The sequence below is a fragment of the Podarcis gaigeae genome (genome assembly GCF_964106915.1).
Source record: "Podarcis gaigeae genome assembly, chromosome: 8".
NCBI lineage: Eukaryota > Metazoa > Chordata > Lepidosauria > Squamata > Lacertidae > Podarcis > Podarcis gaigeae.
The window spans coordinates 14,330,535-14,356,382 of NC_139684.1; the positions used below are offsets into that span (position 1 = coordinate 14,330,535).

The 25,848-nt window shown below is 48.5% G+C and overlaps 1 protein-coding gene and 1 long non-coding RNA gene across 22 annotated transcripts in view; one reads left to right on the forward strand and one right to left on the reverse strand.

Annotated features, from left to right (window-relative positions):
• The window catches only part of ARHGEF10L (Rho guanine nucleotide exchange factor 10 like), a 153,462-nt gene that overhangs the window by 24,670 nt on the left and 102,944 nt on the right, over positions 1 to 25,848 (reverse strand). For all 21 annotated transcript variants that reach the window (XM_083750136.1, XM_083750130.1, XM_083750137.1 and 18 more), the window contains 2 exons: positions 25,613 to 25,767; positions 12,964 to 13,109 (listed from right to left, as the gene is read on the reverse strand). In XM_083750136.1, the coding sequence (XP_083606262.1) occupies positions 12,964 to 13,109; positions 25,613 to 25,767 (301 nt within the window). The remainder of the gene's footprint in view (positions 1 to 12,963; positions 13,110 to 25,612; positions 25,768 to 25,848) is intronic.
• Positions 10,034 to 14,763, forward strand: LOC310849763. Its single transcript, XR_014567068.1, has 3 exons — positions 10,034 to 10,358; positions 11,248 to 11,369; positions 13,692 to 14,763. It is a non-coding gene; the product is annotated as an uncharacterized lncRNA (long non-coding RNA).

Consider the following 25,848-nt stretch of genomic DNA (forward strand, 5'->3'; position numbering starts at 1 on the left):
GAGTTTGAGTCACCGTCTTCCCCACTCTAACTAGATGTAGATGACACCCACAAATCAACCACCCGCAAACTCTCTCCCCTCTCTCTCTAGAACAGAAATACAGCGTATTCCACCACCCCCTTCCCTGGGACTGAGGCTCCGCTGCGCAGCATTCCGGCTCGGTGCGACCATCTTTTATTGCCTGCATTATAAAACCCAGAATATTATATTGAAAATGCTGACACAACCCTACCCACGGCGGGAACGGCGGCATTTATGTACCTCGAAATGTCTATATAAAAACAGCACTCCCATAAATCCCGCTGGGCAGCAAGGGAGGCGTAAAAAGTCATATTAGTATTGACGAGGCATCAAACTTCGGCTGACGGAAGGTGCCAAGGCAGAGGAGGTGCCAACAGCCTCCCCCCACCATCCACACAATCAGGGGAAAACATAGATTGCTTGAGCAAGCAGCTTGGTGGTGGCAGTGTGTATGTGAAGGTTTGTTCACATGTACAGGCCTGGGAGAGCACAATAACTGCCTGAATGATCAGACCAAGGGTTCCTGGAGAGCTGCTGCCAGTCAGTGCAGGTAATACTCAGCTAGATGGGCCAATGTCCCATGTTCTGCATGAACAAAAGCAGCCACATGCATTCCCATCTCTTCTGCTCAGTTCTAGGAATTGATGTAGGAAACTGCTTTTGACGGATTGTGGCTCTTGGGTCTATCTAGCTCATTGTCAGACAGTTCTACCTCCATCCTGAACACATACCCTCCAAGATTTCTCCAGTGAAGATAGGGACGTCCTATTCTAATAATAATAATAATAATAATAATAATAATAATAATACACAGCCCATCTGAATGGGTTGCCCCAGCCACTGTGGGCGGCTTCCAACATATATAAAAACATAATAAAAGACTTAAAAGATTCCCTATACAGGGCTGCCTTCAGATGTCTTCTAAAGGTTGTACAGTTACTTATCTCCTTGGCTTGGGGTGGGATCTCACAGTTTCATACTCTGTGACATTTCTCTGATGAAAATAGGCACATCCTAAGGGACGTGGGTGGCACTGTGGGTTAAACCACAGAGCCTAGGACTTGCCGATCAGAAGGTCGGTGGTTCAAATCCCCATGATGGGGTGAGCTCCCGTTGCTCGGTCCCTGCTCCTGCCCACCTAGCAGTTCAAAAGCACATCAAGTGCAAGTAGATAAATAGGTACCACTCCGGCGGGAAGGTAAACGCCGTTTCCGTGCGCTGCTCTGGTTCGCCAGAAGCGCTTTAGTCATGCTGGCCACATGACCCGGAAGCTGTATGCCGGCTCCCTCGGCCCATAAAGCGAGATGAGCGCCGCAACCCCAGAGTTGGCCACAACTGGACCTAATGGTCAGGGGTCCCTTTACCTTTACAGAAAAGTGGGACATTCCGGGATCAAATCAGAAACCAGGACGGCTTCTCTAAACCCAGGGCCATCCCTGGAAAATAGGGACACTTGGAGGGGCTGCTGAACGCTTCTTGCAACCCTCCGAACCTGCCAGACCTGGGAAACACGCTCTGCAGTTGCTCAGAGGAGCTCTCATTTTGGATAGGAACATGTGCATTTCAGGCAACTGAGGCCCAGAAGCAACATCAAGGCCTTCCCTCTCCCCGCAAAAAATAAAATAAAATTGCAGAGAAAGGCACCCACCCACCACGCGGTCACCTTCACTTTCACAAAGCACCTTCCTTAAGGTGCCACTCTAAGTAACTATCCATAATCCCAACTGGTTAATTAATGGACACCTTGGTCTGAAGCCAGTCGTCTAATAGGCGAAGTGATCTTTCATCATCCGACAGGATCACTCTCCGGCCTCTTGGAAGACTGGAGACCTGCTGCACACACACACACACACACACACACTGTATGCTTTCATAGAAGAAAGGGTCACAGGCGGAGGAGTGCATCTGCCTTGCATACAGAAGGTCCCAACCCCCAACAGCATCTCCAGGTAAGACTGGGGAAATACTCTGATGAATGCAGCAGAGACACTGCCAGCCAGTGTAGACAGTAGAGGAAGATCGACTGAGTCAGTAGAAAGCAGCTTCCCATATCTCTGTGACTTAAGGGAAGGGTGTAGCTCAGAGGCTGGATCCCTGCCTTGCATGCAGAAGGACCCAGCTTGAATCCCAGGCATCACCACATAAGAATGTGAATATCCCTAGAAAGATGCTGCCAGTCCCTCCAGCGGTTCTCAACCTGTGGGTCCCCAGATATTGTTGGACTACAATTCCCATCATTCCTGAGCTCTGGCCTTGCTAACTAGGGGTGATGGGCATTGTAGTTCAACAACATCTGGGGACCCACAGGTTGAGAAAGGCCAATTTAGACAATACAGAGCTAGATGGGCAAAGGCCGTGTCGTTTCCTATTACAATCAGCCTCTTGTTTAGAATGATGAGGACTAGAAACCCGCTTTATTTTTAAGGAAAGGACGGTAGCTCAGCAGTAGAGCCTGTGCAAAGCCCATGCTTTGCCTGTTAAGAGCTTTCTGACAGTGGAACAAACTCCGTCGGGAGTTTGTGGACTCGGAAGTTTTTAAGCAGAGGTTGGATGGTCCAGTATACCTGAAGGAGCATCTCCACCCCCATCGTTCTGCCCAGACACTGAGGTCTAGCTCCGAGGGCCTTTTGGTGGTTCCCTCACTGTGAGAAGCCAGGTCCCTGTGGAACACCCTCCCACCAGTTGTCAAAGAGAAAAACAACTACCAGACTTTTAGAAGACATCTGAAGTCAGCCCTGTTTAGGGAAGCTTTTAATGTTTAACAGACTAATGTATTTTAATACTTGTTGGAAGCCGCCCAGAGTGGCTGGGGAAACCCAGCCTAATGGGCAGGGTATAAATAATATATTATTATTATTATTATTATTATTATTATTATTATTATTATTAGCTGAGAGGGGGTTGGACTAGATGACCCTTGGGGTCCATCCAAATTCTACGATTCTATGAGTCCATCAGAAAGTTCTTCCTGTTGTTTAGGGGGGCTCTCCTTTCTGGCCCTTTGAATTTGTTGGTTCAGGTCCTGCGCCCTGGAGCAGTAGGAAGCTTGCTCCATCCTTCATGGGACAGCCTTTCAGGTAGTTCAGTTTGGCTGTCCTATCAGTTCTAGAGCCATGCACAGTTACAAAATGAGGGTTCTAGATCAGACATGGGCAAAAATGCCAATCTTGGGGAACCTCTCCCTTCTCCACCTTCGATTTAAGCTCTACTGCCTCTCCGCATTAGTTTGAATTGTCTGTAATTTTAAAATCCCCATGAATATTCATGAGGATTTTGGCACAGATTTCTCCTAACGGACACTTTTCTCTCCCTTTTCCTGCATGCAGTTTTTGGCTGATAGCCAAGGCAATTATTTACAAAGCAATTTTGCCTAATTATAGCACATTTTTGTAGGTTGGTTTTGTGAAGAGATGTGTTTTCGGGCATGCTTTGCCCGGGCAAAAAGTATATATGCATTCCTGGATTATGAAGCTCGGTTGGTGTAACAGGGTTTGCAAAATTCGGAGATGTGCGAATTCCAAAAGATCGGCCGCGTTTCAGTCGCTGCACGGTTTTGAAGCATAAAAATTAAGTGGCTGGGCCTTTAAATGCGAGCTGAATTGAATTTTGCCTCCATTGTTGTGAATGGGTCAGCCCTGGACTGTGGGCTGATGGGAACTAGAGTCCAGCAGCATCTTAGCCATACCTGTATTGAGAACATAAGCAGAGCCTGCTGGGTCCGGCCAGCAAAGCATAGCTAAGGGTAAAGGGTAAAGGGTAAAGGTGAAAGGGTAAAGGTGAAAGGGTAAAGGTTTAAGGTTAAAGGTAAAGGGAGTAAAAAGGGTAAAGGGGTGAAAGGTTAAAGTTTGAAGGTTAAAGGTTAAAGGTTGAATGGTATAGGTGAAAGGGTAAAGAGTAAAGGGTAAAAAGGGTAAAGGGTAAAAAGGGTAAAGGGTAAAAAGGGTAAAGGGTAAAGGTAAAGGGACCCCTGATCATTAGGTCCAGTCGTGACTTCCGGGTCGGCGCCATCGCCGAATGGCGGACTCCCTCCGAGCTCCGGAGGGAGCCTGTTGGGTAGGGGTTGGGTCCCGCCGCGCCGGCGACGCGGGGACCCTCAAAAACCATGGGCGGTGATGCCCATGGACTTGGTGACTCGGCAGGCACCGTTTGCGCCCCCCCGACCCACGAAGGAGCCTTTTTAAAGGCTGCGGAGCGGGTGATGGGGGGGTGTGGTGCTATGAGTCCACTGCTTCCCCTGCCTAGCGAAGCCGCATGCCATCCGGCGGAGAGCACCGACTTTCTTCTATTGAAAATCTGGACTTAAAAGAATAAGCCGTGAGTAAATTTACCGGACTTAAAAGGAAAATTCTGATTTATTAATTTGGAGCGAGCGGGGGAGGTGCAAAAAGGAAGTCCGCCCCCCCCTGTTGTAGAGGTCTTAACGCAAGGATTTAACAATTAAGATCGAGAGATGAACTTATTTATTCGGAAAAAGTTAATTTCACGAAGGGAAATTACAAGTAATTGTGCTGGAGGAGAAGATTGATTGGTGAGAACTAAAATGTAACTCCCCGGGAACCGGGAGCGATCCGCTATGAGAGACTGGTGAAGAAACACAGAAATTTTGACAGCTGTCAAAGTAGCTGTCAAAGCAGGAAAATAAAAGAGAACTTTGATACGATGGCTTTGCTGGCTAAATTCGTTACAATTTGGACATAAACTATTGAAAACAAAGGCAACAAGTTATTTGTCTTCTGGGTCTGATCTGGAAAGAAATTAAGTTACCATATTCCCTCTAGAGGGAGTTTTGGGACATTGCAACAGTGGCAGCAAGTGGAAAATTACTATGAAATTGAGCAGGATTTGTTATCTCTTGGGAAAGCTGCAAAAACGAAGCATTATTTTGTCTACAGAGGTTTCCACACTAAAGGAGACAATGGATTTATCTATTGAAGAAAGGAAGGGACTTGACGTAAGTTTATGTTCCTGAACAAATAAAGCCTCTGTAGAGGAACCAGAAGTTTCTGAATTAGAAGGTTTCTGCAGCAGAACAGGGAAAAGAAACCTGAGGAACAAGAGCTGGACTAAACTCGAAGTTGAAACATTTGGGACATCCAGACTTTAAAAGGATCAAGAAACAGAATTTGAGTTATACTCTTAAATATAGAGGTCTGGATGGAAGAAGAATGATCTTTTCTGAGAGTTTCTCCGAGATTGGACTTTCTGAAATTAAAAGCTACCAAAAAGACGGCAAAGGGGACTCGAGAGAGGGTTAGACATGGACGTGGGATCTCCAGTCTGGCAGTAGACAGGAGGATGGATTTTGGCGATCGAAACCGGGAAGGGGGGGGGAGATTTGGAATCCAAAGGCTGTAAAACTATATATTTTTATTTTCTTTTTTTCATTTTCTCTTGTGTGAGAAAAATAGGGGAATTCGTGGAAGGGAATTGTGGTCGATCTTAGCGAAGTATAAAAGTATAAAGAGAAATGGTTAAATAAGATAAATCAATTTTGAATAAATGGGCTAATTATAATTATAACAAGGTTTTAAAATTTGGGGTAAGAATTTGTGGAATGAATCTAATGAAATTGGAATACAAGAGGGGGAGGGGGGGAAGTCCTGGAAAGATGTTAATGAAACTAAGTGTAAATTCTATCCTTTTTTTCTTTCTTTCTTTCCTTTTTTATTCTGGAAACTTTAATAAATATTTTTTTTTTTTTAAAAAAAAAGATCATTAGGTCCAGTCGTGACCGACTCTGGGGTTGCGGCGCTCATCTTGCTTTACTAGCCAAGGGAGCCGGCGTACAGCTTCCAGGTCATGTGGCCAGCATGACTAAGCTGCTTCTAGCAAACCAGAGCAGCGCACGGAAACGCCGTTTACCTTTCCGCTGGAGTGGTTGCACTTTGACGTGCTTTCAAACTGCTAGGTTGGTAAGAGCTAGGACAGAGCAACGGGAGCTCATCCCGTCGCGGGGATTCGAACCGCCAACCTTCTGATCGGAAAGTCCTAGGCTCTGTTGTTTAACCCACAGCACCACCCGCATCCCCTGGCTAGGAACCATCAATAGCCCTCTCCTCCCTGAATTTAAAGTCGTCCAGGTTGGTGGTTATCATTGCCTCCTGTGAAAGTGAGCTCCACAGTTTAACTCTGCTCTGCGGGAAGGACTTTCTTTTATCTGCCCTGAGCCTTCCAAAATTTGTGCTTCCTCTCTCCCTGCCTCTTCTCAGGTGATCTGTCTCTTTACGAAAGTCCCTGCTGAAGTTTGCTCGTGACCCTAAACGCAGCAGCTCCCCTAATGGATGTAAAGAACAAAGGCATCTCCTTGGGAGCTGAGTCAGCAGAAAAGATTGCTGCATCGCCACTTTTTCAGGACTTGTAAAAGCAAAAAAAATATATAATAATTTATTTTTACAAAAAGAAAGTCCCGTTATTGCCATTTGGGAGAATCGCAAGCAAGAGCCATTTGCTCCTAAAAAGCCCAGTGGAGAAGCAAATAGGATCCCTCCGGCGTCCTCTCTGCGTGGGAGATTGGGCTATTATTGCCCGGTGAAATAACCAGTTTGAAGCAAGCAGAGGGAAATCTAGGCCAAGCCATCTCTGAGCACCGAGAAGGCCATTTAGCAGAGGAGCACTTGTACCCACCCCTCCTGGAAACACAACCCCTCGTAGAGAGGGGAGGGGCACAACAAAAAGATCTAATGCTATTCCAGGCTGCGTCAACAGAAGTCTAGTGTCCCAATCAAGGGAAGTCACAGAACTGCTCTATTCTGTCTTGCTCAGTCTGTACCTGGAGTCCCCTGTCAGGTTCTGGGCAACCCATTTTAAGAAGGGTATCGACAAGCTGCAAAGGGGAATTTAGCAGACTGGAGAACTGGGCGAAAACTAACAAAACTTTACATTTGACTTTCTTCTGTAATGTTTTATTCTGGATTGTTTTAAGGTGTAGTAAACGGGTGGCTCTGTGGGTTAAACCACAGAGCCTAGGACTTGCCGATCAGAAGGTCGGCAGTTCAAATCCCCGCAACGAGGTGAGCTCCCGTTGCTCGGTCCCTGCTCCTGCCAACCTAGCAGTTCGAAAACTGCTAGGTCAAAGTGCAAGTAGATAAATAGGTACCACTCCAGCAGGAAGGTAAACGGCATTTCCGTGCGCTGCTTTGGTTCACCAGAAGTGGCTTAGTCATGCTGGCCACATGACCCGGAAGCTGTATGCCGGCTCCCTCGGCCAATAAAGTGAGATGAGCGCCGCAACCCCAGAGTCGGCCACAACTGGACCTAACGATCAGGGGTCCCTTTGCCTTTACCTTTAAACTTTTTATATTCTTAAAAATATAAAGCAGTATACAGTGGTACCTCGGGTTACATACGCTTCAGGTTACAGACTCCACTAACCCAGAAATAGTGCTTCAGAACTTTGCTTTAGGATGAGAACAGAAATTGTGCTCCAGCGGTGTGGCAGCAGCAGGAGGCACCATTAGCTAAAGTGGTGCTTCAGGTTAAGAACAGTTTCAGGTTAAGTACGGACCTCCGGAACGAATTAAGTACTTAACCTGAGGTGCCACTGTAGAAACAAAATGATTAGCAATGACAAGAAAGGGATTTCAGTAGGGACAAATGGAAGGTTCTAGATGCACAAATCTAGCATGGGGGACCCCTGGCTAGACAGCAGCCCATGTGCAAAGGATCTTAGCAGACCAGAAGCATAGCATGAGTCAACAGTGTGACGCAGCAGCGAAAAAAAGCTAATACAATCTTAGGCTGCATCAACAGAAGTACAGATCAAGGGAAGTAATAGCACCGCTCTATTCTAGACCACACCTGGAATATTGTGTCCAGTTCTGGGCACCACAATTGAAGAAGGATATTGGAAAGCTGGAATGTGTGCAGAGGAGGGAGACCAAGCCACAGGAAGAATGGGCAGTGAAAAATAGGAGACTGAGAGTGACATGACAGCCATTTTCTGCCAACAGAAGGGCTCTCCCATGGAAGATGGAGAAAGCTTGTTTTCCTCTGCTTTGGAAGGTATAAATCCATTGATTTATTATGGTCACAGATCAGAAATACAGACATGTACAGGGATAGAGAAAAGTATATATACATAGGTTAAAGGGGTGCGGGTGGCACTGGGGTCTAAACCACTGAGCCTCTTGGGCTTGACGATCAGAAGGTCGGTGGTTCAAATCCCCGTAATGGGGTGAGCTCCTGTTGCTCTGTCCCAGCTCCTGCCAACCCAGCAGTTCAAAGCAGGCCAGTGCAAGTAGATAAATAGGTACCACTCAGGCGGGAAGGTAAACAGTGTTTCCATGCGACTGTCCAGGGGTCCTTTACCTTTTTTATACATAGGTTACAATTAAACTCTGTAAGCTAGAGTATGGCAAATAGTACAAATATAAAACAATGAAAATATGTAGGTTAACATCTCAACCGCTAATTTAAAATATGAATGTCATGACATTGGCCATTAGATTCATTCAGACCTTGACTCCTGAGTTTTATAGCAGGTGGTATATGGAAGGCAGTATCTGAACCAGTGGATTCAGACAAGGAGAAACCTGGCAGACTCTCCTTCCTTGGAGGCCTTTAAACAGAGGTTGGATCGCCATCTGTGAGGGACGCTTCAGCAGTGATTCCTGCACTAGGTGAAAGGTAAAGGACCCCTGGGCAGTTAATTCCAGTCAAAGGCGAGTATGGGGTTGCGGCGCTCATCTCACTTTCAGGCCAAGGGAGCCGGCATTTGTCCACAGACAGCTTTCCGGGACATGTGGCCAGCATGACTCAACTGCTTCTGGCACAACGGGACACCGTGATGGGAACCAGAGCCCATGGAAACGCCGTTTACCTTTCCACCGCAGTGGTACCTATTTATCTACTTGCACTGGTGTGCTTTCGAACTGCTAGGTTGGCAGGAGCTGGTACAGAGCAACGGGAGCTCACTCCGTTGCGGGGATTCGAACCGCTGACCTACTGATCGGAAAGCCCAAGAGGCTCAGTGGTTTAGACCACAGCGCCACCCGTGGCGGTTCCAACTCTATGATTATATAAACATGCCCCCTAAGCTATGGCAAAAACATCGACCTGACCCAGCTGACTCATATTCCTAACCCCCACCCCAACCTAAGAGACCCCCAGGGCGGAACCAACTTTGGAGAAACCAGAAGGCAAGTTTTGCCACAGTGCTTCGGATTAGCATCTGAGCTCCGGCGCCCTAGCAGCGGCCGAGACCCAGCCCTTCGCCCGCCACCCCACCCCAGCTTTGTTCCTCCTGATGCAACAACACCGGACCCCCAGAGTCACAAGCTGGCACAGTTCAGCTGGCCTTGCAGGGTGGTCAGCCAACGCAGCTCATGAATAATAGAACAAAGACTCTGGGAGGTGGGGGAGGAGGAGGAGGAGAGGCAGTCAGGCGCGAAATTTGCAGAGTCGATAAAGAAGACCCCTCCAGACACACACACACACACACACACACACACACACACACACACCACTGCAGCGGCTGCTGTTTCAAAAAGAGGGAGGCATCTACAGAGGAGATGGAGCGAATTCCTGGGTGGAAGGGCACTCGCTTCGGTCTGAGCCCGTAACCAGAGCTCTGCTGCGTGCCGCAACAGCACCACACGGTGGCCGACCCAGAGGACTGGCAGGGCAGAAAGGCATTTTGCGGCGAAGGACAGATCTGTCACAAACACACACCCCAAACCAAACTGTTTAGGGCCAAGGGGGTTGTGTGCATCTCTACAAGAAAGGGCAGTTCTATTTCTTGAATATATTTCTGTACCGCTCACTCATAGAAGATGTCAACACGGCGTGTGATGACATGTGGAAATGCAACATGAAGCCATTTTTTAAAAAAATGCAAAAAAAACAGACTAAGCCATCGTAAAAACAATAGAATCGTGGAGAGGGAAGGGATCCCCCTCCCCAAAGATCAAGTAGCAATCTCAGCAATCTCAACTGATGGCCATCCAAACTCTGCTGACAAACCTCCCAGGAGTTCATCACCTTCCATAGAATTGTAGAGTTAGACAGAACCCTGAGGATCATCTAGTTTGCACCCTGCTTTGGTCAGACATGTCACCTTGCGCCAGGAGCAGGGGGTTGGACTAGATGTCCCTCGTGGTCCCTTCAAACTCTATGATTCTACGAAACCAGGCTTGCTAATTGGTTAGCTTCACATATATATATAGCACTGATTGGGTGGCCTTTCTGATGTCACAAAACCACCAACCTGCACTACCGCAGGGCTATGGAGGGGCTCCCCATGTTTTCAGATAAGGGAACATTCCCAGCCCTACCTGGAAACCTTCTGCATGCAGAGCAGATGCTTTGCCACTGAACTCCCACCCTTCCATAAGTAGCAAGTAAGTTTCTAGTCCTCATTGCTCTGAATATATAAAGGGCTGGTTTAAATAGGAGCCTGCCTTCTACTAAGTCAGACCATTGCTCCATCTTGCTCAGATTGTCTACACTGACGGGAAGCAGCCCTCCAAGCTTTCAGATGGGGAGGCTGTTTCCAGCCCTACCTGGGGATTCCAGCCGTTGAACCAGGGACCTATGACATGAGAAGCATAGGTCTCCCTCTCTATGATGACCTGGACCTAAAAATAAATCAGGATCCTAGTCCTCATGGTTTTGAACCAAAGGCCGATTTAAATAGGAAGCTTCTGCTGGGGTCAGACCGTTGGTCCGCCTGCACTGGCTGGCAGCTGCTCTCTAAGGTTTCATGGAAATGTAGAGTTGGAAGGGACCCTGATGGTCATCTAGCCCAACCCGCTGCAATGCCGGAATATACAGCTGTCCCATACAGGAATCGAACCTGCAACCTTGGCGTGATCAGTACCATGTTCTAACCAACTGAGCTATCCACTGTCAAATGGCTCTCACTTCCAGAAAGTTATTTCGGATGTTTAGTCTGAATCTCCTTTCTTGCCACTCAGATACATATATCAGCCCCTGCCCTTTGGAGCAGGAGAAAACAAGCTGGCTCCATCTTCCATGGGGAAGCCCTTGAGATCTTTGAAGACGGCTCTCATATCTCCTCTGTTCCAAGCTAAACATCCCCAACTCCCTCAAGCGTTCCTCATCAGGTTTTGTTAAAATGACTGGGCTTGGCATTTTCATGCCCGCCACCTCGAGCAACCTTGGAGAAATGGGGGGGATCTAAATGCAATAAATGAATAAACCTGAATAATCCAGGGGCGACAGGGGGAGGTTTAGGTGAAGGTTAAAGGCACATTTGTTTGCTTATAGCAGATGATGGAGAACCCCCCGGCTCGCAGGCCAGATTGCATGCAGCCGCCAGACCTGATTTCTCCTGCAGAGTCCTTTATCCCCCAAGCCAACTACACCTGACCTAGGCCTGACAAGAGACAGTGAGAGCTCAGGGGTGGTACCCAAGGCAGGTTTGGATGATGAGGAAGAGGGAGGCAGCATCCTGCAGGCAGTCAGGGATGCAGTTTCCACCATGAAGAGCCAAAAATCACTGAAAGCATGAGATCATCGCTCAGAGGGAGAGAAGTTGGAGAAGATAAGTTCACAGGCAGGGATGTCTTGGGAATGGATGGTAAATGGAGAAATGTGGATGATGAAGAAGAAGAGTTTGGATTTGATATCCCGCTTGATCACTACCCTAAGGAGTCTCAAAGCGGCTAACCTTCTCCTTTCCCTTCTTCCCCCACAACAAACACTCTGTGAGGTGAGTGGGGCTGAGAGACTTCAGAGAAGTGTGACTGGCCCAAGGTCACCCAGCAGCTGCATGTGGAGGAGCAGAGATGCAAACCCGGTTCCCCAGATTACAAGTCTACCGCTTTTAACCGCTACACCACACTGGCTCTTAGGTGCTTAGCATTTAAAGCCTTAAATTACTCAGACTCCAAATATATGAAAGTGCCTCCTTCCCTACAGACCCTCTTGGGTGCTGAGAGCGACATAACCCCCTTGGTCCTTCCACTGCCCTCAGAAGAAGAAGAAGAAGAGTTTGGATTTGATATCCCACTTTATCACTACCCGAAGGAATCTCAAAGCGGCTAACATTCTCCTTTCCCTTCCTCCCCCACAACAAACACTCTGTGAGGTGAGTGGGGCTGAGAGACTTCAGAGAAGCGTGACTGGCCCAAGGTCACCCAGCAGCTGCATGTGGAGGAGCGGGGAATCGAACCTAGTTCACCAGATTACGAATCTACCGCTCCTAACCACTACACCACACTGGCTCTGGATGGAGAGGGCTAGGCCAAGGAGTGTGGGGGTGAGGTGGGATTGCTATGAGGAATTATGAAAATATGGAGCAAGCCATTGTGTCTGCAATGAAAGTATTGTGTTGACTGGGTTTGATTCATTGACAATAATTTCTGATCGAATCCCACAAGCCTCTGCACCTCTGCCATTTGCTTTCTCTACGCCTGACAGGCACGTATAAGCATTCTAAGTACACAGGCCAGTTGCTTCACCAGGCATCCTGAGCCATAAAGATAGTATGTAACTTTGATGTAGTTTGTTAATCTTTAGGTAGATCTTAAGGGCCAGAAAGAGAGTTCACAAGGAGATGGTAAATACTACCTGTTCTTTCTTTCCTGCTTACTGCTTTTTATGACCTCCGGAGTTTCCTAAAAGCATTCCTCCTGGTTTCCTATTTTATTTACTCTGAACTACGTATGCATGCTCAAATGAGCTCTTTGTAGTTTTAACTTTAACGTGGGGTTTTTTGAAACGCTCAGAGGAAATCTGATTGGTTCTTACGAACACTGTGTATAAAGTTCTTTTGTGAATAAAACGACCTGGGCCAAGGGGTGGATGGAATTATTATTGGCACCTCCTCCCAGAGTCTTGCTGGTCAAGCCTCGTGTGTATTCTATTAATCAGGGTCCAATCCTTCCTTGCTTTTGGAACGCAACAAAGGAACATGTGCAGAGTTCCAATGCAGGCAGGAAGCCAGCAGAGGGGTTTCCAGAGGGGCATCACACAGCCTACCTGTGCCTTCAGGGTGGCGGCGTCAAAGACGGTGACTTGGTTTCCGCAGCTGGCCCACACGGCATCGTCCAGGGTCAAAAGGGTCTGTACTGGTGCCAGCCCCACCGTCAGGCAGGCAGGCTCAGCCTCCAGGTCCCAGAACCCCCCTGAAGCAAGGAAGAGAGAGAGCGGCATTAGAAAAGGGGGCGGCGGCTGTCAACAGAAAGCTGGTTTTTAGGGCAAGGACTGACAGGGAGCACTGCATGGAGCAAGACTCGGGCAGCCTCAAATCCTAGAAAGCAGGCGTCGGATTGGCTTGGCCTGAGCTGGCCGCAGAACCTGGGCAAGCCTGGCAGCTCTGATGCACTTTGTATGTGGGAAGCCCCAAATTCAATCCTCTGCGTTCCCAGCTGAAAGGATCCAGTGACAGAGAAAGGAGGTCTCTCTTTGCCCAAGACCCCGGAGAGCTGCTGCCAGTCAGAACAAGCAACACCAGGGTACTTGGGCAAATTGTCCGAGCTGGTATGTTGCGGCTTCCTAGGTTCCTTTCTAACAAGCCAGGCATAGGCAAACCCAGCCCTCCAGGTGTTTTGAGACTACAATTCCCATCATCCCTGACCACTGGTCCTGGTAGCTAGGGGTGATGGGAGTTGTAGTCCCAAAACATCTGGAGGGCCCAGTTTGCCTGTGCCTGTAATAAGCCAACTAAATTCTTCAGGATGTTGAGATGCTACATTATTATTTCATAGCTCAGATCCAAAATTTATCCACGGACAGGAAAAGCTTCTGTTTGAGACCCCGGAGAGCTGGTGACAGGCCATATTATCACCGAGTTGTATCATTGCAGAGTTAGAAGGAACACCCATGGGCTATCTGGATCCAACCCCCTTCAATGCAGAAATCACAGCTGAAGAATCCCCGACAGATGGCCATCCAACCTCCGTTAAAAAGTCTGCAAGGAAAGACAGTCCACCATCTTCCAACAGAGACCATTCCTCTGTCAAACAACCTTCTCCATCTCCAGATGTTTTGGACTATGATGTCCACCGTTCACAGCTGGCTGGGACTGAGGGCTGTTAACAGTCCAAAATGTCTGAAGGCCACCAGGTTGGGGAAACCTGGTGTAGAACTGGTGAGCAAATGCTCCTGCCTTGTGTAAGGAACCTTCAGACATTCGGGTCTCATCAAACAAACAGAATGTGTTCTTAGAAAATCATTGGTTAGGCAGACATTCACACAGCAATTGGAAAAATTTACACTGACATTTTCTAACGAGGTCCCAAACAGGGAATTTTGACCCTGAAATGACGGAAAAACCACCAGGGAAACTTCTCTGAAACCTCGCAAAAGGCAAACGAGGAAGGGGAAAATGTTCTTTACCTGTCTTGATTCCTCCCCCTGCCTCCCTCCCTCCCGCCATGTTTTCTGGCGAAACAGCTGCTGCAAGCCTGCAAAACATACAAAGCAAGCGTTGTTTAAGACTTCTTATTTGTTTAGAGTACTACACACGGATCCAGCTGTGCAGATATTTGAATCTGCAATGGTTTGGTTACTAATCCCTTATGTCTGGATAAGTGAATTTCCATATAAGGAGCTTTTGGATAGCGGGACCTGACTATACATTCCTGCTATGCCAAAAACCAGAGGTTTGTCTGGATAACTCACACCAGAATGTGAACTTTCGAGTCTTGCCCACCGCTCAACGCCTCTCAGAATCTCCTCCGCTCTGCCAGGGATCAATCTTCCCTGCAGGATTGAGCTCAGGGGAAACTGGGCCCGCTAATTGGCTAGCTTCACAAACAACGCTGATTGGCTGGCCCTTCTGACATCACATCCTGCGGAGCAGAGCCATTGTGGCCAGCAGCATCCACCAAAAACCTTCTCCTCTGTGATTTTGTCCAATTCTCTTTTAAAGCCATCCAAGTTGGTAGCGATCACAGCCTCCTGAAGGAAGGAGTTCCGCAGTTTAACGCTACGCTGCATGAAGGAGGTTTTTGGGAGGTTGCGGACTCACTTTCCTTGGAGGATTTTAAGCAGAGGTTGGAAGACCATCTATCATGGAAGCTTTAGTTGAGAATCCTGCATTGCGGGGGTTGGACTAGATGACCCTCGGGGTCTCTTCCAACTCTAAAATTCTAGGATTCTCTGCCCTGAATCTCCCAATACTGAGCGTCAACTGATGTCCCCCTGTTCTAGTGTTATGACAAAAAGGTAAAGGTAAAGGTACCCCTGCCCGTACGGGCCAGTCGTGTCCAACTCTAGGGTTGCGTGCTCAAGAGGCCGTAAGCCGGCGCCGTCCGAAGACACTTGCGGGTCACGGGGCCAGCGTGACGAAGCTGCATCTGGCGAGCCAGCACCAGTGCAGCACACGGAAATGCCGTTTACCTTCCTGCTGGAGTGGTACCTATTTATCTACTTGCACTTAAGGGTGCCTTCGAACTGCTAGGTGGGCAGGAGCTGGGACCGAACGACGGGAGCTCGAACCGGGGATTCAAACCGCCGACCATGCGATCAGCAAGTCCTAGGCACTGAGGTTTTACCCCCAGCGCCACCCGTGTTATGACAGAGGGAGGGAAAAAAAACTTTACTCCATTTTCTCCATGTTGACTCAGCAACACAGACCAAACTGGAGTGGGGGCTATCCAGCAACACTCTATAGCTCTAATTAACTTTTTTTTCCCACTCCGAAAAAGAGATTCTGATAGTGTAAATCTGAACCTGGTAAAACTTCTCCTGTTACTCAGGGCTGCCTTGGGTTTAAACTGAACCTCAGAGGGTCAAAAACAAGGCACGGGCGGCCAAACATATGGGAAATGAGCCTTTTATTTTCCTTCGAAACAGCCCAGCCACTGCCAAGCCCTGTAGAAACAGGCTGCGCAGCTCCTGAATGGGTGTGTGTACGTCACAAATAATAAAAAATAAAAAATGAAGAGATGGAACAGGAAGCACCCTAACAGCGGAGGGGAGAGGCAATGCTGTCCGTTTGCCCAAAGCCCCACACCACAGTTCCCTGGGCAAACCACATGTCAGCAGGCTGGGGAGCGAGCTATCCCCACTGATATGGCAAGCTGAAGGCCAGATCGGTAACTGGCAAAACCACAGGAAGCTCCAACACACACACACACACACACACACACACACACACACCCAGCATCTCACCGCAAATCACACACCAAATGGCACTATTACGTTCCCGGTTATCCACTTCGCATCAACATTTCTCCCCCTCTCAGCGACGCAGGCACCGTTTTTCTCTGTGAATTGTAGCTCTTACCAGCTAGACAGAAGCATCGCTATTTTGGACGGGATCTCAGTGATTTCCAGCCAAAAGGAAAACGCTCAGAGGGAAAGTGCTGGAGATGTGTGGCGGGTGGGGTGGGGGTAGGCCTTGAAGTGAAAAAAGGCTTCCCCGGCTGAATACAGATATACAAAACTGTGGTTTTGGATGTAGAGAGATACCTGTTCTCTGTGTGCACCCTGCTTTGGTCAGACATGCCACATTGCCCAAGGAGTACAGGGTTGGACTAGACGTCCCTTGCCGTCCATTTGAACTCTATGATCATACGAAACCAGGCTTGCTAATTGGTTAGCTTCACATATATATATAGCACTGATTGGCTGGCCTTTCTTATGTCACAAAGCCACCAATCTGTGCTACCCCAGGACTATGGAGGGGCTCCCCAGGTTTTCAGATAAGGGGACCTTCCCAGCCCTACCCAGAGACCTTTTGCATGCAGAGCAGATGCTCTGCCAATAAACTCGCACCCTTCCATAAGTATCAAGTAAGTTTCTAGTCCTCATTGCGCTGAATAAATAAAGGGCTGGTTTAAAATAGGAGTTACCAAGTCAGACTATTGCTCTGTCTTGCTCAGATTGTCTACACTGACGGGAAGCAGCCCTCCAAGCTTTCAGGTGGGGGCAGACCCTCCCAACCCTACCTGGGGATGCCAGGCATTGAATAAGGGACCTATGACATGACAAGCATAGGTCTCCCTCTCTATTATGATCTGGGCCTAAAAATAAATCAGGATCCTAGTCCTCATGGTTCTGAACCAAATAGGAAGTTTCTGCTGGGGTCAGATCATTGACGCAGCTGTACTGGCCAGCAGCAGCTCTTTAAGGTTTAATAGAAATGTAGAGTTGGAAGAGACCCTGGCGGTCATCTAGACCAACCCACTGCAATGCTGGAATATACAGCTGTCCCATACAAGAATCAAACCTGCAGCCTTGGCATTATCAGCCCCACACTCTAACCAACTGAGCTATCCAGAGTTTCAGACCGGGGATATTCCCAGTCCTGCCTGGCTATGCTCCCAGGAACTGAACCAGGGACCTTCGGCCCATAAAGTCAAGTCCTTCCCCATGAGAGCTATCGCCTTTCCACATTTGTCCTGCCCTTTACCAACGAGAAGCCCACATCGAGCCCGAAGACGAGCCACTCCCCATCAAAGCGAGTGTCAGAGGCAGCTTCCCCATCACTCAAAGGGCAGGGCCACCACAGGGAACGGGTTGACCTCTCCCACCCACAGGATTGCCCTGAGCTTTGGGCGCTGATGATGAGTGACCCTGCTTTGTGCCGGCCTTGAAGGAAAGGCTGCGGGAATGTGGCCCACAGCGGTCTCGAAAGCGGAAGGACGCCGACGGGAAGGGCAAGATCAAAAAACCTGAAAGCGTCAGCCGCCGCTGCCAGCTCTGCTGCAAGGGCAAAGGAGGAGAGACAGGGAAAGCAGAGGGAACTGTCAAAGGCTGCCCTGCTGTACCAACACAGCAAACAGCCAGGGGATTCTTAATGGGCTTCGGCGAGGCTCCCCAGTGCCCTGATTCCGGGACGCAGCACAGCTTCAGTCTGTCATCGGCCCCATCTAATGCAATCAAGATGCAGAAAGCTCCTTTGTATTATTCAGCAGATGAAGGAGGATGGAAAGCCGAGGGGGTCTCACACCATTCAGGGTCTCTCTTGCAGCCTACCCAGATCACATCTCCCCGCAAGCACGCACACATGACTTGTCGTGCACATAGAAGGAAGTTTCATATTATCCATTAGTTGACTGGATATGCCACCTTTTCCTCCAGGATTGCTCCAGGTGGCACCCTGTTCAATCCCAACAACAACCCTTTGAGGTAGGTTCCCTAGGTGGCACAATGGGTCAGTGCGACGGGCTGTTAACCAGGAGTTTGGTGGTTTGGCTGTGGGCAAGATTCCTGCATTGCAGGGAGATGGGCTAGGGCTCCCTTCAAACTCTACCATTCTATGATGCTAGGTTAGAAAGAACAACAAAATAGGTTTAAAGACACTTTCAAAGGTAAATCTTAAAAAAAATAGTAATATAAAGGTAAAGGGACCCCTGACCATTGGGTTCAGTCATGACAAACTCTGGGGTTGTGGCACTCATCTCGCTTTATTGGCCGAGGGAGCCGGCGTACAGCTTCTGGGTCATGTGGCCAGCATGACTAAGCCGCTTCTGGCGAACCAGAGCAGCGCACGGAAACGCCGTTTACCTTCCCGCCGGAGCGGTACCTATTTATCTACTTGCACTTTGATGTGCTTTCGAACTCCTAGTTTGGCAGGAGCAGGGACCGAGCAACGGGAGCTCACATAAGCACTGAAAATTGGGAAACACTGGCCTGCGAGCACTCAAATTGGAGAACAGCCTCTATCAAAGGCGTCATGGACTTTGAAGACACTTGAACTCAAGGCGAAAGGGAGAAACGAGCTAAGAGGAAGGCACGTTTGGCAAATCATCTCCATGACCAACTCCTTCTCGGAAACCTATGTCCAAAGCGTGGAAGGACGTGCAGATCCAGAACTGGCCTCCACAGTCACTTAAGACCATATTCGTGGAAGACAATCTTACTAAGCTATGAGTGATCACCAAAGAAAAGGGATTCTAGCTTAGGCTGAGAAAAGGCAGTAACTGCCCCCTGCCCCCAAGTCACTTGGGAAGCTGCTTCATCGCCGAGTAAGGATTTGAACCCATGTCTCTCCCAAAGCCTAGCCCGACGCTCTAACCGCTGCAGCACAACGGGCACACAAAATTCTAGTCACACCTCTTACCTGATGGGGGCAAGAGAACAGGTGGCAAAGTTGTGCAGGCACCAGCCTACTTTGCAAACACAAAATTTACATTTCTTGCTCCACTCACATTTGCACCTGGCCCCACCTACCAGGGGGCACGCGGTCCCCAAAAGCTTGCCCGGAAGGGAATACGGCCTTCTGGAGGCCCGTGCACCTGTCCTACAGTATTACCGTATTTTTCGCTCCATAAGACGCACCTGACCATAAGATGCATTTAGTTTTTAGAGGAGGAAAGCAAGAAAAAAAATATTCTGAACGAAACAGTGGATGTATGATTTTTGTGGTTCATGCTGTGGCCACAGACATGTGATCTGATGGTGAATTTGGGGTGACCCAATGCAAAGATCCTGAGGATCCATGTGGATCCGTGCATTGTAACCACATTTTTGCACTATTGCAGCCCCATGTGTGATTTTTTTGGTGCAGGCTGTAGCCATGGACATCATATCGTATCGTAAAACGTTTATTGGCATCACATACAACATCCAAAACAGATCAATACAGAATTACCACTTCCCCAGTGGCACAAAACATTTGCTAAAAGAAAGGAAGCATTCGCTCCATAAGACACACAGACATTTCCCCTTACTTTTTAGGAAGAAAAAAGTGCGTCTTATGGAGTGAAAAATACGGTGTTTACCCAACCTCGTAGGATGGTTGGTCCCTCCAAGAGTTTATCTTCAGAGGGAGAAGGGGCAGAATTGGAAAGAGCCTCTCTGCCTAATCGGGCCGGGATTAATCTCCCTTTCCCTTCCCACCCACCCCCCAACCTTTTGAGTCTGTATGTTTTTCAAAGTGATTTATGTCTAACCCCCCCCCCCACCGCCCCGCCTCACCCCCCATTCTCCACGTTCCATTAAACACTCGCGATCTGCGCCTCGTTGCCTCCGTTCCGGGGTCGTAAACGGATGTTTTCTCGTGGAGCCTCCGATCTCCACTTGGCAAACGCTTTGCGTTTATTAATTAGCGTCTCATAAGCCGGTTATGGTTTTTAATTAAAGTGTGTCTGCCTGGAAGATGGAGGGGGGAGGTGGGGGAGGAGGGGAGGAAGGTGTCCGGGGGAAGGGGGCGAACGAAAACTTGCCGTCTCCCAGGCAGATGTGGGTGCGGCAAGCTCACATCTGCAAGGGGGTTGGTGCCACCTCTGTCGGGCAAAGATACCTTGTCGGAGGTGCACCTGTTTTCTCAATAGCTGGGAGGCTGGTGTTTCTCCACGCATTGAAAGGAGTGAGGAAAAAGGAGCAGAAACGGTTTCTGATAGCGTCAGAAGGTGCAATGGCTACCAGCCCTGATGGCTGTTGCTCTGCCTCCATTAGCCAGAGGCAGTAAATGCCCCCGAAATGCCAACTGCTAGAAATCACAGGTGGCGAGGGTTGCTGTTCAGCTCAGGTGATGCTTTGCAGTTTCCTATTGAGGCATCTGAATGATCAGCTCTGGAGGGTAGGACTCGGACCAGGGTGGATAAAAATAAATGATTTTTAAAAATAATAATAAAACAAAAACAATTTTTAATTTAAATCAGATTTGTTTTTTAATTTAAATTGGATTTTTAAAATAAAATGCTTTTGGAGGGAAAATCTTTCTAAAGGTAGTTTTCTATTTAAGTTACATTATAGTCCAAAGGCTATTCATCAGGAAATAAGGATTTGTTGTAAGTTTTTCATGTGTGCTAAAACTCAGTTTAAGGGGTTTTTTAAAAAAAAAAGTTGAACCACATGAGTTAACAAACATGGATACATACGCTGTAATGTTATTGCTTTAGTTAAATAAATTGTTTAAACTGTTATTAAGGAAAGGATTGTTTTTCTCCTTCCAATAAAAGCACAGCAGAAAAGCTGTCCAAATATAAATGGTTAACTTATTAAAACTCACAAGAATTTCATAATTATCGGTCTACGTATTTCTAATAGTATAACCAAATCAGTAATTTTTGATGTAACTGTCAAAACTACTCTGAAAATTTATTATTCCCAAATTGAAACCTTCATCTGCTAGTAAATATTAAGATTATACCAGCAAGAATGAATATTTCTGCTAAGAAAAAATAAATCAAGTCTTATTGACTAGTGATTTAAATCAAGTCTTACTGACTAGTGATTTAAATCGTGATTTAAATCGATTTGATTTAAATCAAATCTACCCTGATTTGAACCAATGGCTTCAAGTTACAAGGAGATGCCAACTAAACATCGGGAATAACTTTCGGACAGTAAGAGCTGTTCGACAGTGGAGAGAGGTGGTGGACTCTCCTTCCCTGGAGATTTTTAAGCAGAGGTTGGATGGCAATCTGCCATGGATGCTTTAGCTGAGATTCCTGCATTGGAGGGGGTTGGGGAGCAGATAGCCCTTGGGGTCCCAAATCTACAATTCTATGAATCTATGATTCTATGGTGGGACGAGGGTGGCGCTCTGGGTTAAACCACAGAGCCTAGGACTTGCTGATCAGAAGGTTGGGGGTTCAAATCCCCGCAACGGGGTGAGCTCCCATTGCTCGGTCCCTGCTCCTGCCAACCTAGCAGTTCGAAAGCATGTCAAAGTGCAAGTAGATAAATAGGTACCGCTCTGGCGGGAAGGTAAACGGCGTTTCCGTGCGCTGCTCTGGTTCGCCAGAAGCGGCTTAGTCATGCTGGCCAAATGACCCAGAAGCTGTACGCCGGTTCCCTCGTCCAGTAAAGCAAGATGAGCGCTGCAACCACAGAGTCAGCCACGACTGGACCTAACGGTCAGGGGTCCCTTTACCTTTATCTATGATTCTATGATCCTTGGGTTTGAATGAGACAAGGGGACTCATTCAAAAGAACCCAGCCGAATTGGACAGTTAAGCTCACAAATGCAACCAGGCAGATGGCTCCGCAAAGCACAACCTAAGAACCTGGCTGCCGCACCAGGCTAGTGGCCCGTCCTGTTCTCAAAGTGGCCAACCAGATGCTCATTATGGGAAAACCCCCAAACAGGACCTGAGTGCAAGAGCAACTCTCCCCTCCTGCGGTTTCCAGCAAGTCGCATTCGGAAGCATCACTGCTTCCAACAGTGGAGGGAGATGGCAGCTGTCATAGCAGCAGCCTTACTCTCTTTTAAAGCCATTCTATAATAATAATGGGACATGGGTGGCGCTGTGGGTTAAACCACAGAGCCTAGGACTTGCCGATCAGAAGGTCGGCGGTTCGAATCCCCGCGATGGGGTGAGCTCCCGTTGCTCGGTCCCTGCTCCTGCCAACCTAGCAGTTCAAAAGTACGTCAAAGTGCAAGTAGATAAATAGGTACTGCTCTGTCGGGAAGGTAAACGGCGTTTCCGTGCACTGCTCTGGTTCGCCAGAAGCGGCTTAGTCATGCTGGCCACATGACCTGGAAGCTGTACGCTGGCTCACTCAGCCAATAAATCGAGATGAGCGCCGCAACCCCAGAGTTGGCCACGACTGGACCTAATGGTCAGGGGTCCCCTTTACCTTTATAATAATAATAATTTCTTATTTGTACCCCGCCCATCGGGCTGGGCTTCCCCAGCCACTCTGGGCAGCTTCCAACAAACATTAAAAATACATTAAAATGTCACGCATTAAGAACTTCCCTTCAGATATCTTCTAAATGTCAGGTAGCTGTTTATCTCTTTGACATCTGATGGGAGCGCGTTCCACAGGGCAGTGCCACTACCAAGAAGGTCCTCTGCCTGGTTCCCTGTAGCTTTGCTTCTTGCAGTGAGGGAACCGCCAGAAGGCCCTCGGCGCTGGACCTCAGTGTCAGGGCAGAACAATGGGAGTGGAGTCACTCTTTCAGGTATACTGGGCTGAGGCTGTTTAGGGCTTTAAAGGTCAGCACCAACACTTTGAATTGTGCTCGGAAACGTACTGGGAGCCAATGTAGATCTTGCAGGACTGGTGTTATATGGTCTCGGCCACTTCTCCAGGTCACCAGTATAGCTGCCACATTCTGGATTAGTTGTAGTTTCTGGGTCACCTTCAAAGGTAGCCCCATTCTAGCTGACCCATCGCTCTAAATTATCATAGATTCACAGAACTGCAGGGTTGGAAGGGACCAGGGGGTCATCTAGTCCCACCCCCTGCAATGCAGGAATCTCAGCTAAATCATACATGACACATGGCCCTGGGGAAGCAGATTCCATTGCTCAGCTTTGCACTGTGTACGGAGGTACCGCCTTTCTGGAGACAGTTTGCTGCAGTGGTTAAAGTGTCGGACTAGGACCTGGGAGATCAGGGTTCAAGTCCCCACTAGGCCATTAAACAGCTCGCTCAATCCGTTGAGGACTAGAGGCTTGATTCGTTTTTAAGGAAAGGTGCATAGCTCAGTGGCAGAGGTATATAAGTCAGCTTCCTAACATCATGTCAAATTCTTGTGAACAACTCCCTATTCACTCCCTAATTACATAGCCCTTTTTAATATGCCCCCGACAACTAAAATCAAACATTTTAGCCTTTCCTCATCGGGGAGAGTATTCTAACTCCTTGATCTTTTGAGGGTTGCCTTTTTCTGACAGAGGCTTCCCCTGCAGTGTGTTTTCAGTCTGAAAAAACGCTCTCTGTAAACAGAGAAGACCTCAAAAACAGCAAATCAAAGCGGCTTTGGAGCAAACAAAAGATGACCCTAACCCGGCATGCAAACACACAGCGAGACAGAGGCATGCACAGGTGACAGTGCCCTGAGCCTGTGACGTCTGGCGTGCCTGGTGAAATTAGAGTGAACTGACCCAAACAAGAGAGAGAGAGAGAGAGAGAGAGAGAGAGAATATTCTCTGTTCATCAAACATTTACAGGGAATGAGAATTTAAAGCACGCAGCTGACAGGCTTCAGTGGCCGTAAAACAGCCACCCTCCCTGCCGTCAGAGGGAACTGACAGCGAATCAATAGGAAATTACAGAGCGCTCAAATTGGAGGTTTTGTCTCCAGATCTAAACTTGAATCCCAGACCCTGCATTTTAAAAGCCAATTAGCATAAAGATTTTACTTCATTTTGACGGTGGGTGGGGTTTGGAGTGAAGGTACAGAGGAAGGTTCCCCTTTCCCTGCCCCTACCCCCCCCCCATCTCTTTCGCCATCTGCCAGAAATAAAAATAGATTTTAAATGAATCAAAAAGCACAAATTGCAGGGGAAACCTCCCCACGCACCCAGAAAGGAACCTAAGAGAACATCGGATGCACACACCTGTTTTATGATTGGGGTGAGTTTTAGGGTTGCGGGGAAGAGGTGGCCAACAAGTTCTCAAAGGGAAGAGGCTACAGAGGACCAACCAAGCGACTGCTTTGAATGCAGAAGGTCCCCGCTGGCAGCATCTCTAGGTAGGGCTGAGCTAGGACACCCCCCACCCCACCCCACTGCATGCCTGAAACGCTGGAGAGCCATTGCTGCCAGTCAGTGCAGACCAGGAATTCCCAACCTTGGGTCGCCAGCTGTTTTTGGACTACAACTCCCATCATCCTTAGCTAGCAGAGATGATGGGAATTGTAGTCCAAAAACAGCTGGAGACCCACGTTTGGGAAATACTGGTGTAGGCAATACGGAGTTAGATGGACCCTTGGTTGGACTCGGCTTCCTACATTCCTTGTTTGAATCAACCCTTTATTCTATGTACAATGAGGACTAGAAGCTTGCTTTGCTTTGAAGGAGAGGACCAGTCAGAGTCCTCCAGGAAGCCCACCAGCAAGGCATGACGGCCACAGCTCCTCTCTCACTGTTGTTCATAAGAAGGGGACTACTGCCCCACACCCTGCTCTCACAGGGGATGAACGCACCAAAGAACCTAGGAATTGAGATAGACTGCCCCTGGACCTTGAGGCTCCATAAGCAGCCTTGTGGATCAAGCCAGTGGTCCACCTAGTCCAACATCCTGGTCTTATGGTAGCCAACCAGATGTCCCAAGGGGAACTCCATAAGCAGGACCCGAGCACAAGAGCCCTCTCCCCTCCTGTGGTTTCCTGCGACTGCCATTCAGAAGCATCCTGCAACAATGGGGAACCCATAGCTGTCAACAGATTTGAAAATAAGGGACCAGCAGCTTCGGAAATAAGGGATCAGCAGCCAAAATAAGGGATTTTCAGAGCACAGGTATGTTCGACTTCTGAGCCCCTCCGAGCCAAAAGCAGAAAGCCCAGCCAGCAGCCAAACGAAGCCTCAAGCGGTGGTTCCCACAGCGCAGCAACCCGGCAAAGGGGATGCAGCAAGGAAAACCACCGTCACCTCTCCGCTGGGAAGCGCTGAGCAAAGACGAGTCCCCAGGCAATGCGGCAGATTTGATCGGCACAAGGCATGCAAGCTCCACCCCCCAGTCGTTCTTAGACTCCTTATTGGGTGAGCAACACAGCCAAGCAACACAGTTGGAGCCTCCCTCCTCCCTGGCCGGCAGGGAGGGAGGGAGAGGAGCTGCTTCCTTTGAAACCCGGAAAATTTAAGGGACATCATCAATAAGGGACAGCAGCGGGACACGGCACTGGGATAAGGGACTTTCCCGCCAAATAAGGGACAGTTGACAGCTATGGGGGAACCTGGTAGCCATTGATCGCCTCCTCCTCCTCTGTGAATCTGCCTTGCCCTCTTGCCAGGGTCTTGCCCAACCCGCTATCTCCACGGGCGCCGATGCTCACCGCTGGTTCTCGCATAAGCAACCACTGTTCCATCCTGTAAGCCAGCAAAGAGGTAGTCCGGGCTGTGCTTCAAGCAGAGGACCGGCTGGAGCCCAGGGCTCTTGCCCGTCAAGAGGCACTGCGTCCCCATGTCCACACTTCCATAAACCAGGATGCTGGAGGGAGGAAGAGAAGAGCTCCGTTTAGAGTGCGGATTGAGGACGGAGATGAACACAGGAAAACTGGAACAGACGGAG